The sequence below is a fragment of the Triturus cristatus genome, chromosome 1_1, assembly GCF_964204655.1.
Source record: "Triturus cristatus chromosome 1_1, aTriCri1.1, whole genome shotgun sequence".
In the NCBI taxonomy this organism is placed as follows: domain Eukaryota; kingdom Metazoa; phylum Chordata; class Amphibia; order Caudata; family Salamandridae; genus Triturus; species Triturus cristatus.
Genome location: NC_140579.1, coordinates 119,886,314 through 119,903,285, shown reverse-complemented (window position 1 = coordinate 119,903,285; position 16,972 = coordinate 119,886,314). Strand labels below are relative to the sequence as shown.

At 39.7% G+C, this 16,972-nt stretch overlaps 1 protein-coding gene across 1 annotated transcript in view; it reads left to right on the top strand.

Moving 5' to 3' along the window:
- The first annotated feature begins 5,341 nt into the window (after positions 1 to 5,341).
- The window catches only part of LOC146869728 (uncharacterized), a 48,219-nt gene continuing 36,588 nt past the window's right edge, over positions 5,342 to 16,972 (top strand). The window contains exon 1 of the mRNA XM_085640217.1: positions 5,342 to 5,354. Within this exon, the coding sequence (XP_085496343.1) occupies positions 5,342 to 5,354 (13 nt within the window). The remainder of the gene's footprint in view (positions 5,355 to 16,972) is intronic.

Here is a 16,972-nt window from a genome sequence, read left to right as displayed (position 1 = left end):
TACGTGACAGGGAAAAAGCAGGAATGTGCCGAGGTTAAAAGAATACGGCTCATTCCTGTCCCTTCCTAGCTCTGCTACACTTCAGGCTGCCAGGCGCCAACGCAGGCACTGTTCTGTCATGGTGTGAGGGTGCCTCCGTTGCAAGCAGGATTGTTTTTATGCAGGAAGGGACACATTCCTGCACAAAAACAATCCTGTGAGGCATATTACTCTAAGTGTGCTGCATTCTGCTGCATGCATAGCGAGAGGAAGTAACAAAGAGAAATAAAGATATTTAACCTCGCTCTGCCTTCCTTGGGAAGGCGTATCTTTTTGGCAAACACCCAGGTTTACCAGTTCTGGGTAAATCTGGGAATGTAGGAAAAACTATGGACGTTGCATGTGCACTGCGTTGCTTTATTCCACATTTATGGAACCACTGAAGGCTACGCAAGGTGGCCTAGCATGGCTTCATAAATCTCAAGGAAGGTTTGTGTTATGCATGTACCACGCTGCGTGGTGCATACATGATACAAACTGGCTCATATATGCACCTCGGTTGTTACATTGACACTGCGTGAGGTGTTTCATCCGTACAGCTGTCTTGGTCCGGTGTTGTTCCTTCCAACATTGGCTGCACCCCCTGATCTTCAGCAGCAGAACTTCTTCTCCGAGCCCAGATGGACGAGGAGGGTCCAGCTCATAGTCCTTCTTTGATCCTCTTTCGAAGTGCCAGCGGGCAGTCAGGACCAGTGGTGCCCGAACAGTTTTCAGGGTGTGGGTGCTGCCATTAATATCGCTGAAGTCACAGGGATTGTGAAAGATCCAAGCCTCATATAAAGAAATAAGTGTGGCAAATGTGCCACGCCCATTCAGCAGGAGAGTGGCATGGGTGTGGCAAGGGTGTGGCACGCGCCGCAAGTGCATTCTAGAGCTCTGGCGAGGCATTGCACAGTCATGTGCAGACAGCATATTTCCCATTGGAATGGCCACTAAATTTGCACAGACATGTCGTTTTACAGGTAAATGTATTTAGCACAAAAACCAATATGTGTGGAAATTCGGTTTCATGTGTGAATCACCAAGTAAAGTGTCTCAATTTCCTTTGATTCTAATAAATTCTGTTTCCATCACACTTCAGAGGTCCCAAAAGAGCTTCATGTGTGCTTTCCTAACTGCTGATATAATTTGAAATATGTGAGTAGTTAATTTCCTGATATTTAAATGGTGTTGTGTGTTAGAATGAAACTGGCATCCTACAGGCTTTGTTGCACTCCCTGTACCCCAGCATAAGTGGCACCTAGGTCGCTTTTACAAACTCCTTTCAATTTGCAGTCAGAGGAATAAAAGTTCACTCCAGTTTACAAATAAGCAGCAATTTCTCAGCAGACACAGCCTAAAATTTGACCTTTGTCTTTGAAATTGCAGCAGTTGTTACAGGATGCCCAAAAAATGTAAAAGCATCCTTATTGCTCATCGCCTTCCTCACTCCAGCATGATTATTTCCGCCATGTCAGCCATGAGTGGTGATGATGCACTCTTGGTGGCCCTTGGGCTGCGGCCAGCAGATATGAGCAATAGACTGAATGTATGGTCAGCGTCACGCAGTGCCCTCAGCAGAGAGGCCAAGGAATGAATGAGCATGTAGGCTGAACACCATTATGGTCACACAACAAGGCACAGTCACTATTGGCTGCTACCTTATGTATCACTTATCCTCATACAGGATGTATCCTAGCTCACAAACTGGCAGCCTCTTGAAGGGGTGGAGTTTAGGCATGCTCAAGGGCCTTGGCGCCCCCCCACCCCCCAATGGAACAGAGCCCGGATTGGTCAGGGGTGATGGTTACTTACTTTGTGTTCCAACAATTCAGAGGGTGGTGGGGTAAGTGACAAAGGCACCCACCGGCTACCAGTAGCTGTAACCCACCGGGGAAATGCCCGATGGCATGTAAGGCCAGTCCGGGCTTGCTCGTCGATGTCAAGTACTGCAAAGGGAACAAAATAACCCTTAAGTACACTTCTTAACCCCTATGATGAAGGTGATAAGAGAGCAGGGACCCAAATGAATAGCAGTCTCTGACTGTAGTGGTAGCTTACCGTGTCGAAACAAACAACAATTCTATATTAGAGTTTTGCTTGGATAGTCTCTTCTCCACAGTCTTGAAGTTTAGTTGTGAATGTTTTTGGGGGTGTTAAGGCAGATTGTCACAGAAGGGTGGGGGAGGTACAGTTTTGTAAACTTGTGGGTGGGTGATTGTGGGAGATGGGGGTGTTTGTTATCATGGTGCGTACTGCTCTACTTTAGTCGTCTGGGGCAGTTTTTAATGTGTTTAATATTTCAAGACTATACGTTCCCACTGCTTAATAAGCCTTGCTTTATCGTTGCATTCATTTGCTTTAAAATGCACCATTTGCAATCTTTTTTAAATTTCTTTCTCAGGAGAGATACTCTCCCTAGAGTAGACACCAGATTTGTCCATTGAACTTGTTCACATCGCTAACTAGTGTTTAACTAGTGTTCTCTATTGGAAAGGGTAGAGCCAAAGCAGTCTTGCTTGTACCCTAGCCCTCTTACGAAGTCAGACTTGCTTGGCAACCCAGAAATTCTCTGAAATAATGTATGAGTTTATTTTTATTAATGCCTAGAAGTTCTGAATTTTTAGTCCATTTATCACAGAAACAGTGCTGAAAATCGCACCAAAAAGATGGCAATTTAAAAAAAAAACCGTTGTGGGGGTGAACCCCCTGCACACGCCTGATTGCGGTTGGGCACGCTCGCTACGCTCGCTCGCGTGCGTCGATTTGGTTTGCATACGCGTCAGCAGTTTCAAATTCCACCAGCCGCCCCTGGATAGAAAGTGTCAAAGACATGTTCACCAGAGTGGGGATCGAAGGAGTTAGAGACATGTTCATCATAGAAGGGATAGAAAGTGACAGAGACATGTTCACCAGAGTAGGGATCGAAGGAGTCAAAGACATGTTCAACATAGAAGGGATAGAAAGTGTCAGAGACATGTTCACCAGAGTAGGGATCGAAGGAGTCAAAGACAAGTTCATCATAGAAGGGATAGAAAGTGTCAGAGACATGTTCACCAGAGTAGGGATCGAAGGAGTCAGAGACATGTTCATCAGAGAAGGGATAAAAAGTGTCAGATACATGTTCACCAGAGTAGGGATTAAAGGAGTCAGAGACATGTTCATCATAGAAAGGATAGAAAGTGTCGGAGACATGTTCAACAGAGTAGGGATCGAAGGAGTCAGAGACATGTTCATCATAGAAGGGATAGAAAGTGTCGGAGACATGTTCAAGAGACTACAGAACAAAGGAGTCAGAGACATGTTCACCAGAACAGGAATCAAAGAAGTCAGAGACATGTTCACCAGAACAGGAATCAAAGGGGTCAGAGGCATGTTCACCGGAACAGGAATCAATGGAGTCAGAGACACGTTCACCGGAACAGGAATCAAAAGAGTCAGAGACATGTTCACCGGAACAGAAATCAAAGGAGTCAGAGACACGTTCACCGGAACAGGAATCAAAGGAGTCAGAGACATGTTCACCGGATCGGGAATCAAAGGAGTCAGAGACATGTTCACTGGAACAGGAATCAAAGGAGTCACAGACATGTTCACCGGAACGGGAATCAAAGGAGTCAGAGACATATTCACCAGAGTCAGGATTGAAGGAGGCGGAGACATGTTCCCTGGAACAGGAATCAAAGGAGTCAGAGACATGTTCACCGGAACGGGAATCAAAGGAGTCAGAGACATGTTCATCAGAGTCAGGATTGAAGGAGGCGGAGACATGTTCACCAGAGTCAGGATTGAAGGAGGCGGAGACATGTTCACCGGAACAGGAATCAAAGGAGTCAGAGACATGTTCACCGGAACGGGAATCAAAGGAGTCAGAGACATGTTCACCGGAACGGGAATCAAAGGAGTCAGAGACATGTTCATCAGAGTCAGGATTGAAGGAGGCGGAGACATGTTCACCAGAGTCAGGATTGAAGGAGGCGGAGACATGTTCACCGGAACAGGAATCAAAGGAGTCAGAGACATGTTCACGGGAACGGGAATCAAAGGAGTCAGAGACATGTTCACCGGAACAGGAATCAAAGGAGTCAGAGACATGTTCACCGGAACGGGAATCAAAGGAGTCAGAGACATGTTCATCAGAGTCAGGATTGAAGGAGGCGGAGACATGTTCACCAGAGTCAGGATTGAAGGAGGCGGAGACATGTTCACCGGAACAGGAATCAAAGGAGTCAGAGACATGTTCACCGGAACGGGAATCAAAGGAGTCAGAGACATGTTTACCAGAGTCAGGATTGAAGGAGGCGGAGACATGTTCACCAGAGTCAGGATTGAAGGGGGGGAGACATGTTCACCAGATCAGGAATCAAAGGAGTCAGAGACATGTTCACCGGAACAGGAATCAAAGGAGTCAGAGACATGTTCACAAGAACAAGAATCAAAGGAGTCAGAGACATGTTCACCGGAACAGGAATCAAAGGAGTCAGAGACATGTTCACAAGAACAGGAATCAAAGGAGTCAAAGACATGTTCACCGGAACAGGAATCAAAGGAGTCAGAGACATGTTCACCAGAGTCAGGATTGAAGGAGGTGGAGACATGTTCACCAGAACAGTAATCAAAGGAGTCAGAGACATGTTCACAAGAACAGGAAGCAAAGGAGTCAAAGACATGTTCACCGGAACAGGAATCAAAGGAGTCAACGACATGTTCACCGGAACAGGAATCAAAGGAGTCAGAGACATGTTCACCGGAACAGGAATCAAAGGAGTCAGAGACATGTTCACCAGAGTCAGGATTGAAGGAGGCGGGTTCACCAGAGTCAGGATTGAAGGAGGCGGAGACATGTTCACCAGAGTCAGGATTGAAGGAGGTGGAGACATGTTCACCGGAACAGGAATCAAAGGAGTCAGAGACATGTTCACCGGAACGGGAATCAAAGGAGTCAGAGACATGTTCACTAGAGTCAGGATTGAAGGAGGCGGAGACATGTTCACCAGAGTCAGGATTGAAGAAGGCAGAGACATGTTCACCGGAACAAGAATCAAAGGAGTCAGAGACATGTTCACCGGAACAGGAATCAAAGGAGTCAGAGACATGTTCACCGGAACAGCAATCAAAGGAATCAATGACATGTTTACCAGAGTAGGGATCATAGAACCAGGATATATAATTGGTTCAGTTGTATCACTCCCTTTCTGTAGAACACAATCACCTTTCTCATCGGATGATTCAGTTTGCAAAGATGAGTTATCAGTAGTTTGAAGAAGCATGGTAATGAGTCAGGTGAATGTTTTAACTACAAAGTGCTGTTGATGTGGTTGCCATGAATGTTAAGGGTGAGGCAGCGGGATACACACTTCTAGGATGCCTAGCACGCATGCTACCTGAAAAAAGTCCATGTGTGTGATATAATTGGTAGTAGTGAATGTTTGCGGGAAGTGTAATATACAATTTGCTGCATATTTGGGCAGTGTTGAAAATGTTAGGAGTTCTGTCCTAGCACCTTCTGTTGTATGATAGTCCATGGTGTGACCTGGTGGAAAGTACAGTTGAATGCACAGTGACAACCACCAATGGGTTATATGTGTGCTGTGTCAGTGGTGGGGGCAGGGTTTTGTCTCAAAGAGTATTGTGTGTTGCGTACAAGTTGTGTGATAAGAGATCTGTGTATCTGTGCTATGCTGTATGAGTGTGCAGTGTTGTGTCTCAGAGTGTATTGTGTACTAGTTGTGTGAGAGGAGATCTGCATATCTATGCCGGACGAATGTGCAGTGCTCTATCTCAGAGTGTATTGTATGTTGCGTAGGAGTTGTGAGAAAAGAGATCTGTGTATCTGAGCTGGATATGTGTGCAGTGTTCATTCTCAGAGTGTGTTTTATATTGTGTACGAGTTGTGTGATAAGAGATCTGTGTATCTGTGCTGGATGAGTGCACAGTGTTCATTCTCAGAGTGTGTTGTATGTTGTGTAGGAGTTGTGTGATAAGAGATATGTGTATCTATGCTGTGCTGGAGGTGTGTTCTGTCTCTGAGTGTGTTGTATGTTGTGTGTGGTGTGTGTGATAAGGGACATGTGTAATTGTGCTGTGCTGGATGCCTGCACAGTTTTCTGTCTCAGTGTGTGCTGTATGTTGTGTGTGAGTTGTGTGATAAGAGATGTGTGGTACATTTTGTATCTCTGTTGTGCTGGATGCGCATGCAGTGTTCTGTCTCAGTGTGTGCTATATGTTGTGTGTGAATTGTGTGATAAGAGATCTGTGTATCTATGTTGTGCTGGATTTATGCACAGTGTTGTGTCTCAGAATGTCTTGTTTGTTGTGTACGAGTTGTGTGATACGTGATCTGTGTATCTGTGCTGGATGAGTGCACAGTGTTCTGTCTCATAGTGTGTTGTATGTTGGGTACGAGTTGTGTGATAAGAGATCTGTGTGTTAATGCTGTGCTGGATGTGTGCACAGCGTTCTATCTCAGTGTGTGTTATATGTGAGTTATGTGATAATAGATATGTATACCTATGCTGTGCTGGATGAGTGCACGGTCTGCTGTCTCAGAGTATGCTGTATGTTGTGTTTGAGTTGTGTGATAAGAGATGTGGAGTACATTTGTGTACCTGTGCATGTTCTCTCTCAGAGTTGTATGTTGTGTGATAAGAGATCTGTGTAACTGTGATGTGCTCGAGGTATGCACAGCGTTCTGTTTCAGAGTCTGTTGTATGTTGTGAGTGAGTTGTGTGATAACAGATCTGTCTATCTGTGCTATGCTGGAGGTGTGTACGGTGTTCTGTCTCAGAGTATTGTATGTTGTGTGCGAGTTGTGTGATGAGAGATGAGTGTTACATTTGTGTACCTGTACTGTGTTGGATATACGTGCAGTGTTCTGTCTCAGAGTTGTATGTTGTGTGATAAGAGATGTGTGTATCTGTGCTGGAGGTGTTCACTGTGTTCTGTCTCAGAATGTTTTGCTTGTTATGGTTGAGTTGTGTGGTAAGAGATGTGTAATACATTTGTGTAGCGTTGCTGTGCTGGATATATGTGCAGTGTTGTGTCTCAGAGTTGTAAGTTTTGTGATAAGAGATTTGTGTATCTGTGCTGGAGGTGTTCACAGTCTTCTGTCTCAGAATGAGTTTTATGCTGTGCACGAGTTGTGTGATAAGAGATGTGTGGTACATTTGTGTAGCTGTGCTGTGTTGGATATATGTGCAGTGTTTTGTCTCAGAGTTGTATGTTGTGCGATAAGAGATCTGTGTAGCTGTGCTGGAGGTCTACAGAGTGTTCTGTCTCAGAGTGTTGTATGTTGTGTGCGAGTTGTGTGATAAGAGATGTGTGGTACATTTGTGTAGCTGTGCTGTGTTGGATATATGTGCAGTGTTTTGTCTCAGAGTTGTATGTTGTGTGATAAGAGATATGTGTAGCTGTGCTGGAGGTCTACAGAGTGTTCTGTCTCAGAGTGTTGTATGTTGTGTGCGAGTTGTGTGATAAGAGATGTGTGGTACATTTGTGTACCTGTGCTGTGTTGGATATATGTGCAGTGTTTTGTCTCAGAGTTGTATGTTGTGCGATAAGAGATCTGCGTAGCTGGGCTGCAGGTCTACAGTGTTCTGTCTCAGAGTGTTGTATGTTGTGTGCGAGTTGTGTGATAAAAGATGTGTGGTACATTTGTGTACCTGTGCTGTGTTGGATATGGGGAACTACCTTTACAACGCAACTTTTACAACGCTGTGCTATTACAACGCATTTTTTACAACGCTAAAACTTTTACAACGCATGCTTTTACAACGCGTTCCATTATATGGTAAGTACCTTTACAACGCATATACCTTTACAACGCATTTGGTGGAAATGCTTTTACAACGCATGTATTTACAATGCATGTGTTTACAACGCAAGATATTATAATGTAAGTACTTTTACAACGCATATACTATTACAACGCATTTTTTTTTGCAAAATATTTATCTAAATATTAATAGTTGGGTAGCATTAAAATTAATACTTGAGAATTTTTTTTTTTTTTTTAATATAGCAATTCTAAATAAAAAAAGGGCAGTATTTAATAAAAAAATTATTACTTGTGTATTTTTTCTGGTAGAAAAGTTTGGTTGGTTAGCAGTAAAAAAAATACTTGAGTATTTAAAAAATTTTAAAAAATGCAATATTTATTTGAAAAAAGTGAGTAGTTTATAAAAATAATAATACTTGAGTATTGTGCCTGGTAGAAAAGTTTGGTTTGTTTGGTGATAAAATAATAGTTTAGTATTTTAAGTTTCTATAGTAGTTTCAAAAAAGTCAGTAGATAATCAAAATATTAATGCATGTGTATTGTATTATGTAGAAATGATTAATAATTGAGTTTTTAAAATTTAATACTTGAACATTTAGTTTAGTGTTTTAAAATATAAAAAATAGATACTTAATATAAACTTATTTTAAATGTTGAGTATTTATCTAATTAAAAATAAGTTTTCTTAAACATTAAAGAGTATATAATATTTAAATATATAGAAAAATGATTGAGTACCTATTTTTAAATACTAGAGTATTTTTATCACATATGAAAAGACAAGAGTATTTATATGTTTAAAAGAAAGTGTCCTTTTATAAATAAATGGAAGTGTATTTTTGATTAATTTATTATATAAATAAATTAATAATATATTTAAAATATTAAAATCTACATTAAAAATTATTTACAGTAATAATTATACCAATTTAACATTTTTAAAATTTAGAAATCAGAAATAACAATTATAACTTACTTTTTGAATTTATTTCCCACGGTTTTCCATTGAAGTCTATGAGCGTGTTTGTCCTTTATTTATTTTGGCAGCCTCAGCATATACAGCCCGCGGAACAAGAAAAGAAGGTACAGAAAGTGAAGTAAGAGGAAGTTTTGAAAGGAAAAGGCAATAGAGCCAAGGTAAGGAACATATTAAGTAATTTTACAGTTATTAAAAAACAATATTGGAGATTTAAAAACTTAATTAAAAATAATGATAGGAAACAAATATTTATTTCACTATTTTATTTGATTTAAAAAACATGAAAAAATTAAACATATTTTTCTTTATTTTTTCAAAGTAAGTTTCATTTTTTAAACAAATTTTAAATATTTTATTTACATATATTAACATTTAATTACAGTTGAATGTAAAAAAGTAGTCCGCCATAAATAGAGAAGCACGCGATGACGTAAGGACGTGTGCGTCGACGTAATACGCCATTTTGCAGAGCATCGGAGGAGGAAGCAGCAGGAAGCTGATCTGCGTCCAGGTAGGAAATATTTTCTGTAGATATTATAGATTAAACCTTTATAAGGGATACATATATAGTAAGGAAAGAATAAGGGGAGGTTGCTGGAAAACTAATAGATGTTTTAAAAGTTGTTAAACATGTCCACATTAATGTCATTAATACATGCCTATGTCGGGTCGCTGAAAGTAAGTTAGTTATTTTAAAAAAGTATGTAACTCTTTCTAAATAAAAAGTTACGGTTTAGACAGTTGATTTCTTTGTTTCCGAAGATAAAGATGTACTGTCGATCTTCATTTCTTGGTAAAAAAATTGTGCGTACTTTAATATTTTGTAAATCTTATTTTGAAATACAAATGAAAATTCAGCTGCAATGTGTATTAAGGAATATGGTTTAATTTCTATTTTATAGTTCGGATTGAGTTTTGGTGATTGGTTTTGACGGAATTTAAATTGGATTTTTTCGATAATTTGAAAAATGGCGTACCGATAATGATAAATGGTTCGAATACTATGGAACAGTAAAATTTTTCAACATTGGTTTAGTTTAGATGAAATGAAGATTTGTTTGAAAAAATGGAAAAAACCCGACTTATTAATTTGAAAAAAATTTTTTAAATAAAATCTTTGTATGCCAATTGAATCATTGTAATTACTATAATTTTTAGCAAAGCAGGAAAGTAAGCAAATTCATTGTTTTAAAAAGAAAGAATGTTAGAAAGATTTTCGAGGTAGTCTATAGCCACACACAACGAAAACTGTTGTAGAATTGCCAATAGTCTCTCAGACATTTCCCTTGTTTTGACTGTTACTCGTGGGTTTAGACTACCTGCGAGTGTTTGTGCTAATCTCATTTCTTGGAAACTTTGCTCCTTCTTCAAAGTTTCCAAAAATGAGTAGAAGTTCGGATGTGGTTTTCCAATTGTATGATTGAAGGAGTTATGCCACCCCTCAATGGCATTGTTTGTTTTGGCCTCTCCCTCTAAACAACTCGTGTAGCAGTTCCACCACTCCACATGGAATCGTGGCTTCCTCCTGCGACCCGATCTGCTTAGGTGTCCAATCCATGTGTCCTCAAAATAATTTAGAATGGGTGCCAATTTTTCCTCGTTACTCGTATAATAAACAGATTCTATAATTGCAGTGTAGTACTCGTCCACACTTTCGGGAGGAACAAAACAAAGTGCAGTTAATTTTTTTAGTTCAAACTGTAATTTGCTATCCCGAGAATATTCTGCAACTAGGGATGTTTTTTGTAGTTTACGCCAAAATGCCTGCGAAAAATGGAAAAAACATCCCTGAATTTGGGTATCCGTGTACGTTTTGGTGATCACATTGATCATGCTCAATTCGAAATCGATTATTATTTTTCGAGGACTTGCAGATGTTTTGCTTTTAATCACTGATAAAAGTTCAGTGTATGTTGCAGAAGTCTTATCAGGTAGCAAACTATACACTAAGGGAATTACACTATTGTTAATCTTAGCATGTATAGTGTAAATTTGAGTGAAAGGATGGGGTGTACTTTTAAACGTCCCATCCATCATCCAAATTTCACTACTTTCTAACTTAGCAAGGTTACGGGGGGTACTAAAAATTAAAATACGCTTCTGAGGGTTTTCGTTGTCATGCAGAAGGAAAGGTTCATCAGAAAAAGAAATAGAAAGATCATGAGGAATTCTAATGTCAGAGAATGTATGTGGTGTAGACAATTGAATATTACTTGCCTGCTTTTGTCTCTGAATAATTCTTCTCAAATTGGGTATTATAGGCATGTTGCTAGCAACATGACTGGGGACATGCTGTGCAACCTCCCTTAAAATGGATCCTGTAGAATCATTGGAGGTGCTTGCAATAGCTTTCATCTCATTAATTGTCTCTCTAATTTCTACATCCATTGCAGAGGCAGAGTGGTTATGTTCTGTGGTTTTCACAACCAAATTATCAACAGTAACCGCTCTGCCACTGCAATGGGTAGTGTAGTATTGCACGCACCTCCAATGATTTCTAGTTAAACTTATTCTTTCCTTACTATATATGTATCCACCATGGTTTAACAGATTTTTGCCCTTCCTGGATTTAACGAAGTTGGCTGCTCCAAGGCTAGACATTATCTGAAAAAAGGAGAAAAAATAAAACATTTAGCTTGATATTTATTAATATTTGTATACAAAACATAACATGTACTCAATCCTTTATTTTGCCTACTAATGCATCTTCATGGAGTAAGAATAGTAAATTAATACCCCTACACTATCCAACACTTACCCTACTGCTGCAGCTTCCTGGAGTTAGAATAGTAAATTGATACCCCTACACTATCCAACACTTTCCCTACTGATGCACCTTCCTGGAGTTAGAATAGTAAATTGATATCCCTACACTATTCAATACTTTCCCTACTGCAGCACCTTCCTGGAGTTAGAATAGTAAATTGATACCCCTACACTATCCCACACTTTCCCTACTGATGCACCTTCCTGGAGTTAGAATAGTAAATTAATACCCCTACACTATCCAACGCTTACCCTACTGCTGCACCATCCTGGAGTTAGAATAGTAAATTGATACCCCTACACTATCCAACACTTACCCTACTGCTGCACCATCCTGGAGTTAGAATAGTAAATTGATACCCCTACACTATCCAACACTTTCCCTACTGATGCACCTTCCTGGAGTTAGAATAGTAAATTGATACCCCTACACTATCCCACACTTTCCCTACTGATGCACCTTCCTGGAGTTAGAATAGTAAATTGATACCCCTACACTATCCCACACTTTCCCTACTGCAGCACCTTCCTGGAGTTAGAATAGTAAATTGATACCCCTACACTATCCCACACTTTCCCTACTGATGCACCTTCCTGGAGTTAGAATAGTAAATTAATACCCCTACACTATCCAACACTTACCCTACTGCTGCACCATCCTGGAGTTAGATTAGTAAATTGATACCCCTACACTATCCAACACTTTCCCTACTGATGCACCTTCCTGGAGTTAGAATAGTAAATTAATACCCCTACACTATCCCACACTTTCCCTACTGATGCACCTTTCTGGAGTTAGAATAGTAAATTGTTACCCCTACACTATCCAACACTTACCCTACTGATGCACCTTCCTGGAGTTAGAATAGAAGATTGATACCCCTACACTATCCAACACTTTCCCTACTGATGCACCTTCCTGGAGTTAGAATAGTAAATTAATACCCCTACACTATCCAACACTTTCCCTACTGATGCACCTTCCTGGAGTTAGAATAGTAAATTGATACCCCTACACTATCCAACACTTTCCCTACTGATGCACCTTCCTGGAGTTAGAATAGTAAATTGATACCCCTACACTATCCCACACTTTCCCTACTGCAGCACCTTCCTGGAGTTAGAATAGTAAATTGATACCCCTACACTATCCCACACTTTCCCTACTGATGCACCTTACTGGAGTTAGAATAGTAAATTGTTACCCCTACACTATCCAACACATTCCCTACTGCTGCACCTTCCTGGAGTTAGAATAGTAAATTGTTACCCCTACACTATCCGACACATTCCCTACTGATGCACCTTCCTGAAGTTAGAATAGTAAATTGATACCCCTACACTATCCAACACTTTCCCTACTGCAGCACCTTCCTGGAGTTAGAATAGTAAATTGATACCCCTACACTATCCCACACTTTCCCTACTGCAGCACCTTCCTGGAGTTAGAATAGTAAATTGTTACCCCTACACTATCCAACACTTTCCCTACTGATGCACCTTCCTGGAGTTAGAATAGTAAATTAATACTCCTACACTATCCAACACTTACCCTACTGCTGCACCTTCCTGGAGTTAGAAGAGTAAATTAATACCCCTACACTATCCAACACTTACCCTACTGTTGCACCCCCTGGAGTTAGAATAGTAAATTAATACCCCTACACTATCCAACACTTACCCTACTGCTGCACCTTCCAGATTTTGGAAAAGTAAATTGTTACCTCTACAGCATGGAACATTTTAAAAATTTTTGCAACTTACAATGTTTGTCTAAATTACCTTTTTTTCCGATTTGGTTTTGTGGCAGACTCCTGTTCAGTGGTATTGCTGAGTCGGTTTGTGTAGACACTTTTGAGGTGATTTGTTGGGGAATGGATAAATAAATGTCTGGAAAAGTGAAAAAAGAAAAAACTTTGAAAACAGAACGATGTTGAGAAATGTGTTTAGTAAAATTATTCCACAAAAATTGCACATGTGATATAAGTTGCTGCACATAACTTTTTCCGTAATGAAAAATACATTCTTTAGACATGAAATATAAATCTAAAATTTGAAAATGTAATCATAATTACATTGATTATTTCTTTGAAATTTAGCTATGTGATAGTTAGTCAAATATTTTGAAGGTAAAGAATCCGTGCTGTAAAGAAATACCTTGTTTTTGAGAATTTGCTTTTGTGGATGAGGTGGTAGAGGATGTTTTTCTTTGTTGGCTCAAACTTTTAGTTTTGAGAAAAAAAATCTTTTCTGTTCTGGAAAAAAGGCGAAAAAAAGATAATTAACGGTGGGTAGAAATGTAGTACTTGAGTTTTTTTAAAATTAAACAGACATACAATATAATTAGTACTACATGATACTGTCCTAATTAAAACATATTACTGTAGTAGAAATATAGATATGTACCCCTACCCTACACAAAAATATCACTGATGGTGCTCTTTCGTACAGAAGAAATTGAATATTGTTTCTCAAAACTATCCATTAGTTTTCAAATTAGGTACGAGACAGGAGGAATGATTGCAAAAGAAAGGATTTCTAATGTATCGTTATAATAAAATGGGAAAGAAAACATACCTTTTCTAGTAGGTATTTTGTTATCGTGCCTTTATCCTGATGTTTGCTGGAGGTTAAAAGGTTTTTGTGAAAAGATGTTCACTGGTGGAGAAAAAAAAAAAAAAAATTGTTCCTTTGTCAACGTTGGTTATAAAAAGAAAATTTTGATTTTTATGCGGTGTGAATGAGTATTTAAAAAAAACACCATTGGCATACATGACTTTATGAAATTTTTATAAACAAATTTTACAAGTAAAACCATGACACAAAAATAACATTTACCTAAACAATTGAGTTTGTCAGTCGTTTACGTGGTGGGGATGTCCAAATAGGTTCGGCTGCTGTTGAATGTAAAAATCTTCCGATTTTCTGGTTGAGGAAAATAAATTACTTGTTTTAATTTTGAGTTTTATTTTATTGATAATATATTGGAAACAGTTCATTTCTTAAGTTTTTATTATTAAGTGAAAAAATATTTTTTGTGGTTTAAGAAAATATATTTTTCTAAAAACTATCGTTTACATATATATTAATAACTTACTAGTACTTGGTCTGTTGTGAATTCCGTGCTCTCTCTGAGGAGGTCGCAGTGCAGGTGACAGAGGGTCAGCTTATTACGTCTGCTCTCTCTGCTAGTTGATAATCAACTGAGTGCAAAATGGTGTCTCACTTGTATTTATAAGTTTTACTGTGTGTCACTTTTAATTTTTTAAAAAACTGCGTTCGATGTGTTTTTTTTAATGCTTTGTTTTACTGTGGAAAATGATAATTTAAAAATGCTTTTTAACAAATATTGTTTTCATTCATTTGCTCCGTTTTGGCATCCATTTTGGAACATGTCTTTTGGTATTGTTTACATAGAAACTGTGGTAGGACAAGTTTAACAAGTGAGATGGGTAAAATGGCGCCTATGTGTATGTGTGTTATGTTTCAGTTGGTTTACTTACTTTGCGATCTAATCATGTTAATAATGTGTTTGTTATGTTATTTATTGTTTCGTTATTTTTTAAAAGCTTAGTAATTTGTGAAAACGGATTTTTTTGGGGAATTTTGAGTATTAATTTTAATACGCGAGTATTAATTTTAATACCCGAGTATTAATTTGGTAATGCGTTTCAGACGATTTACGTACAGTTCTTCTCCACGTTTTAATACACTTCCCCACCCTAAAACCCCTAATTTCCCTGCATCCCGTGCCAGATTTTATTGTACTTTTAATTTAATAAAAAAAATCGCGTTGTAATGGTATGCGTTGTAATATACTTCGTTGTAACAGCACTTTTCAGTATTGTAATAGGTTTGGCGTTGTAACAGAATTCGTTGTAAAGTATTGCGTTGTAATAGTACTTGCGTTGTAAAAAATGCGTTGTAAAGGTATGCGTTGTAATAGCATGCGTTGTAACGTCATACATCCGTTGGATATACGTGCAGTGTTCTGTCTCAGAGTTGTATGTTGTGCGATAAGAGATCTGCGTAGCTGGGCTGCAGGTCTACAGAGTGTTCTGTCTCAGAGTGTTGTATGTTGTGTGCGAGTTGTGTGATAAGAGATGTGTGGTACATTTAAGTACCTGTGCTGTGTTGGATATACGTGCAGTGCTCTATCTCAGAGTTGTGTGTTGTGCAATAAGAGATCTGTGTATCTGTGCTGTGCTGGAGGTCTACAGAGTGTTCTGTCTCAGAGTGTTGTATGTTGTGTGCAAGTTTTATTGTACCAGATATGTGTATTTGTGCCAGCAGTGTTCTGCCTAAAGTGTGGTGTTGAGAGTTTGTGTGTGTTGTCCGTGTCCAGCACAGTTCTTGGGAGGCAGCAGTACAGCTGCAGATGACTCAAGCAAGGTCTTGTGGGGGCAATAACTGCAGAAGGAGGCAAGCAAGGAGAGGAGACCAAGAACTGGGGGAGGAGAGGGAGAGGGGGAGGGGCAAGGCGTGCTGGAGAATGAGGAGGGGCAGTAACTGATGGAGGAAGGTCGGAGGTGCTGATAACAGAAGGGATCTGAACCATAGTTGCCGATATTTGAAAAACAAATACAGGGACACTTTGCAGCACAGCTATCAATTACCTACTTGAAAATTTACCACACCCACTTGCTCAAGGCTCCGCCCTCTGTGCCTAGCCCACATAATTAGCATAATGTAACCCCGCCTACTTATAATACTGTCAGGGAGTGTCACTTCCGTAATTAATTAAGAAATGTGCTTTTAAAGTTCATAAATACATATAGTCAAGACCGAAAACAACACCTTCCCAACGGAGACAATTTTCAATCTCAGACAGCACGGTGGCAGACATTACTCTCTCTCTCAGGACCAGCAGACGGGGCTCAGCGAGACACTCTTTTTAGTGCACCGTGACGTTTTTCTCCACGGCTTCCCTCGCAACCAGTGGCCAACAGTGCCCCTCATCCCTTCATAGTCCCTCTCTCACAAATATTTAACTTGTTTTATAGCGCTGCTCCTACCAGTACAGGGTGTCAGAGCACTTAACATCACAGACACATTACACAGAGACAATGCATTTGTACCCAAATGAACCCCTTCTAGCAACATTAGGTTCTGTGATATGCAGATACACAAGACTTTGCAGCAGGCGTGTTAACCTTCTGTGCTACTGGTGAGTCAAACCTTGCACTAGACAAAACTCCGATCTCTCTCCAGCAAGAACATAAAACAACATGTTCTCTCTGACTTACCAATGGAGTTACTGACAGTCATGTGTCGTTGGTGACAGGTGTAATTTTCATGAAGTAGGCAGACTCTGCCCCTTGAGCTCCTCCTCCGGGCTGCGCGTCTGACTGCGGCTGGTATGGAGCAAGCATGTACTTTAAACATATGTGAGAAGTTGGCCTGGTATATGATGTTCAGTAGTTAAAGTGACC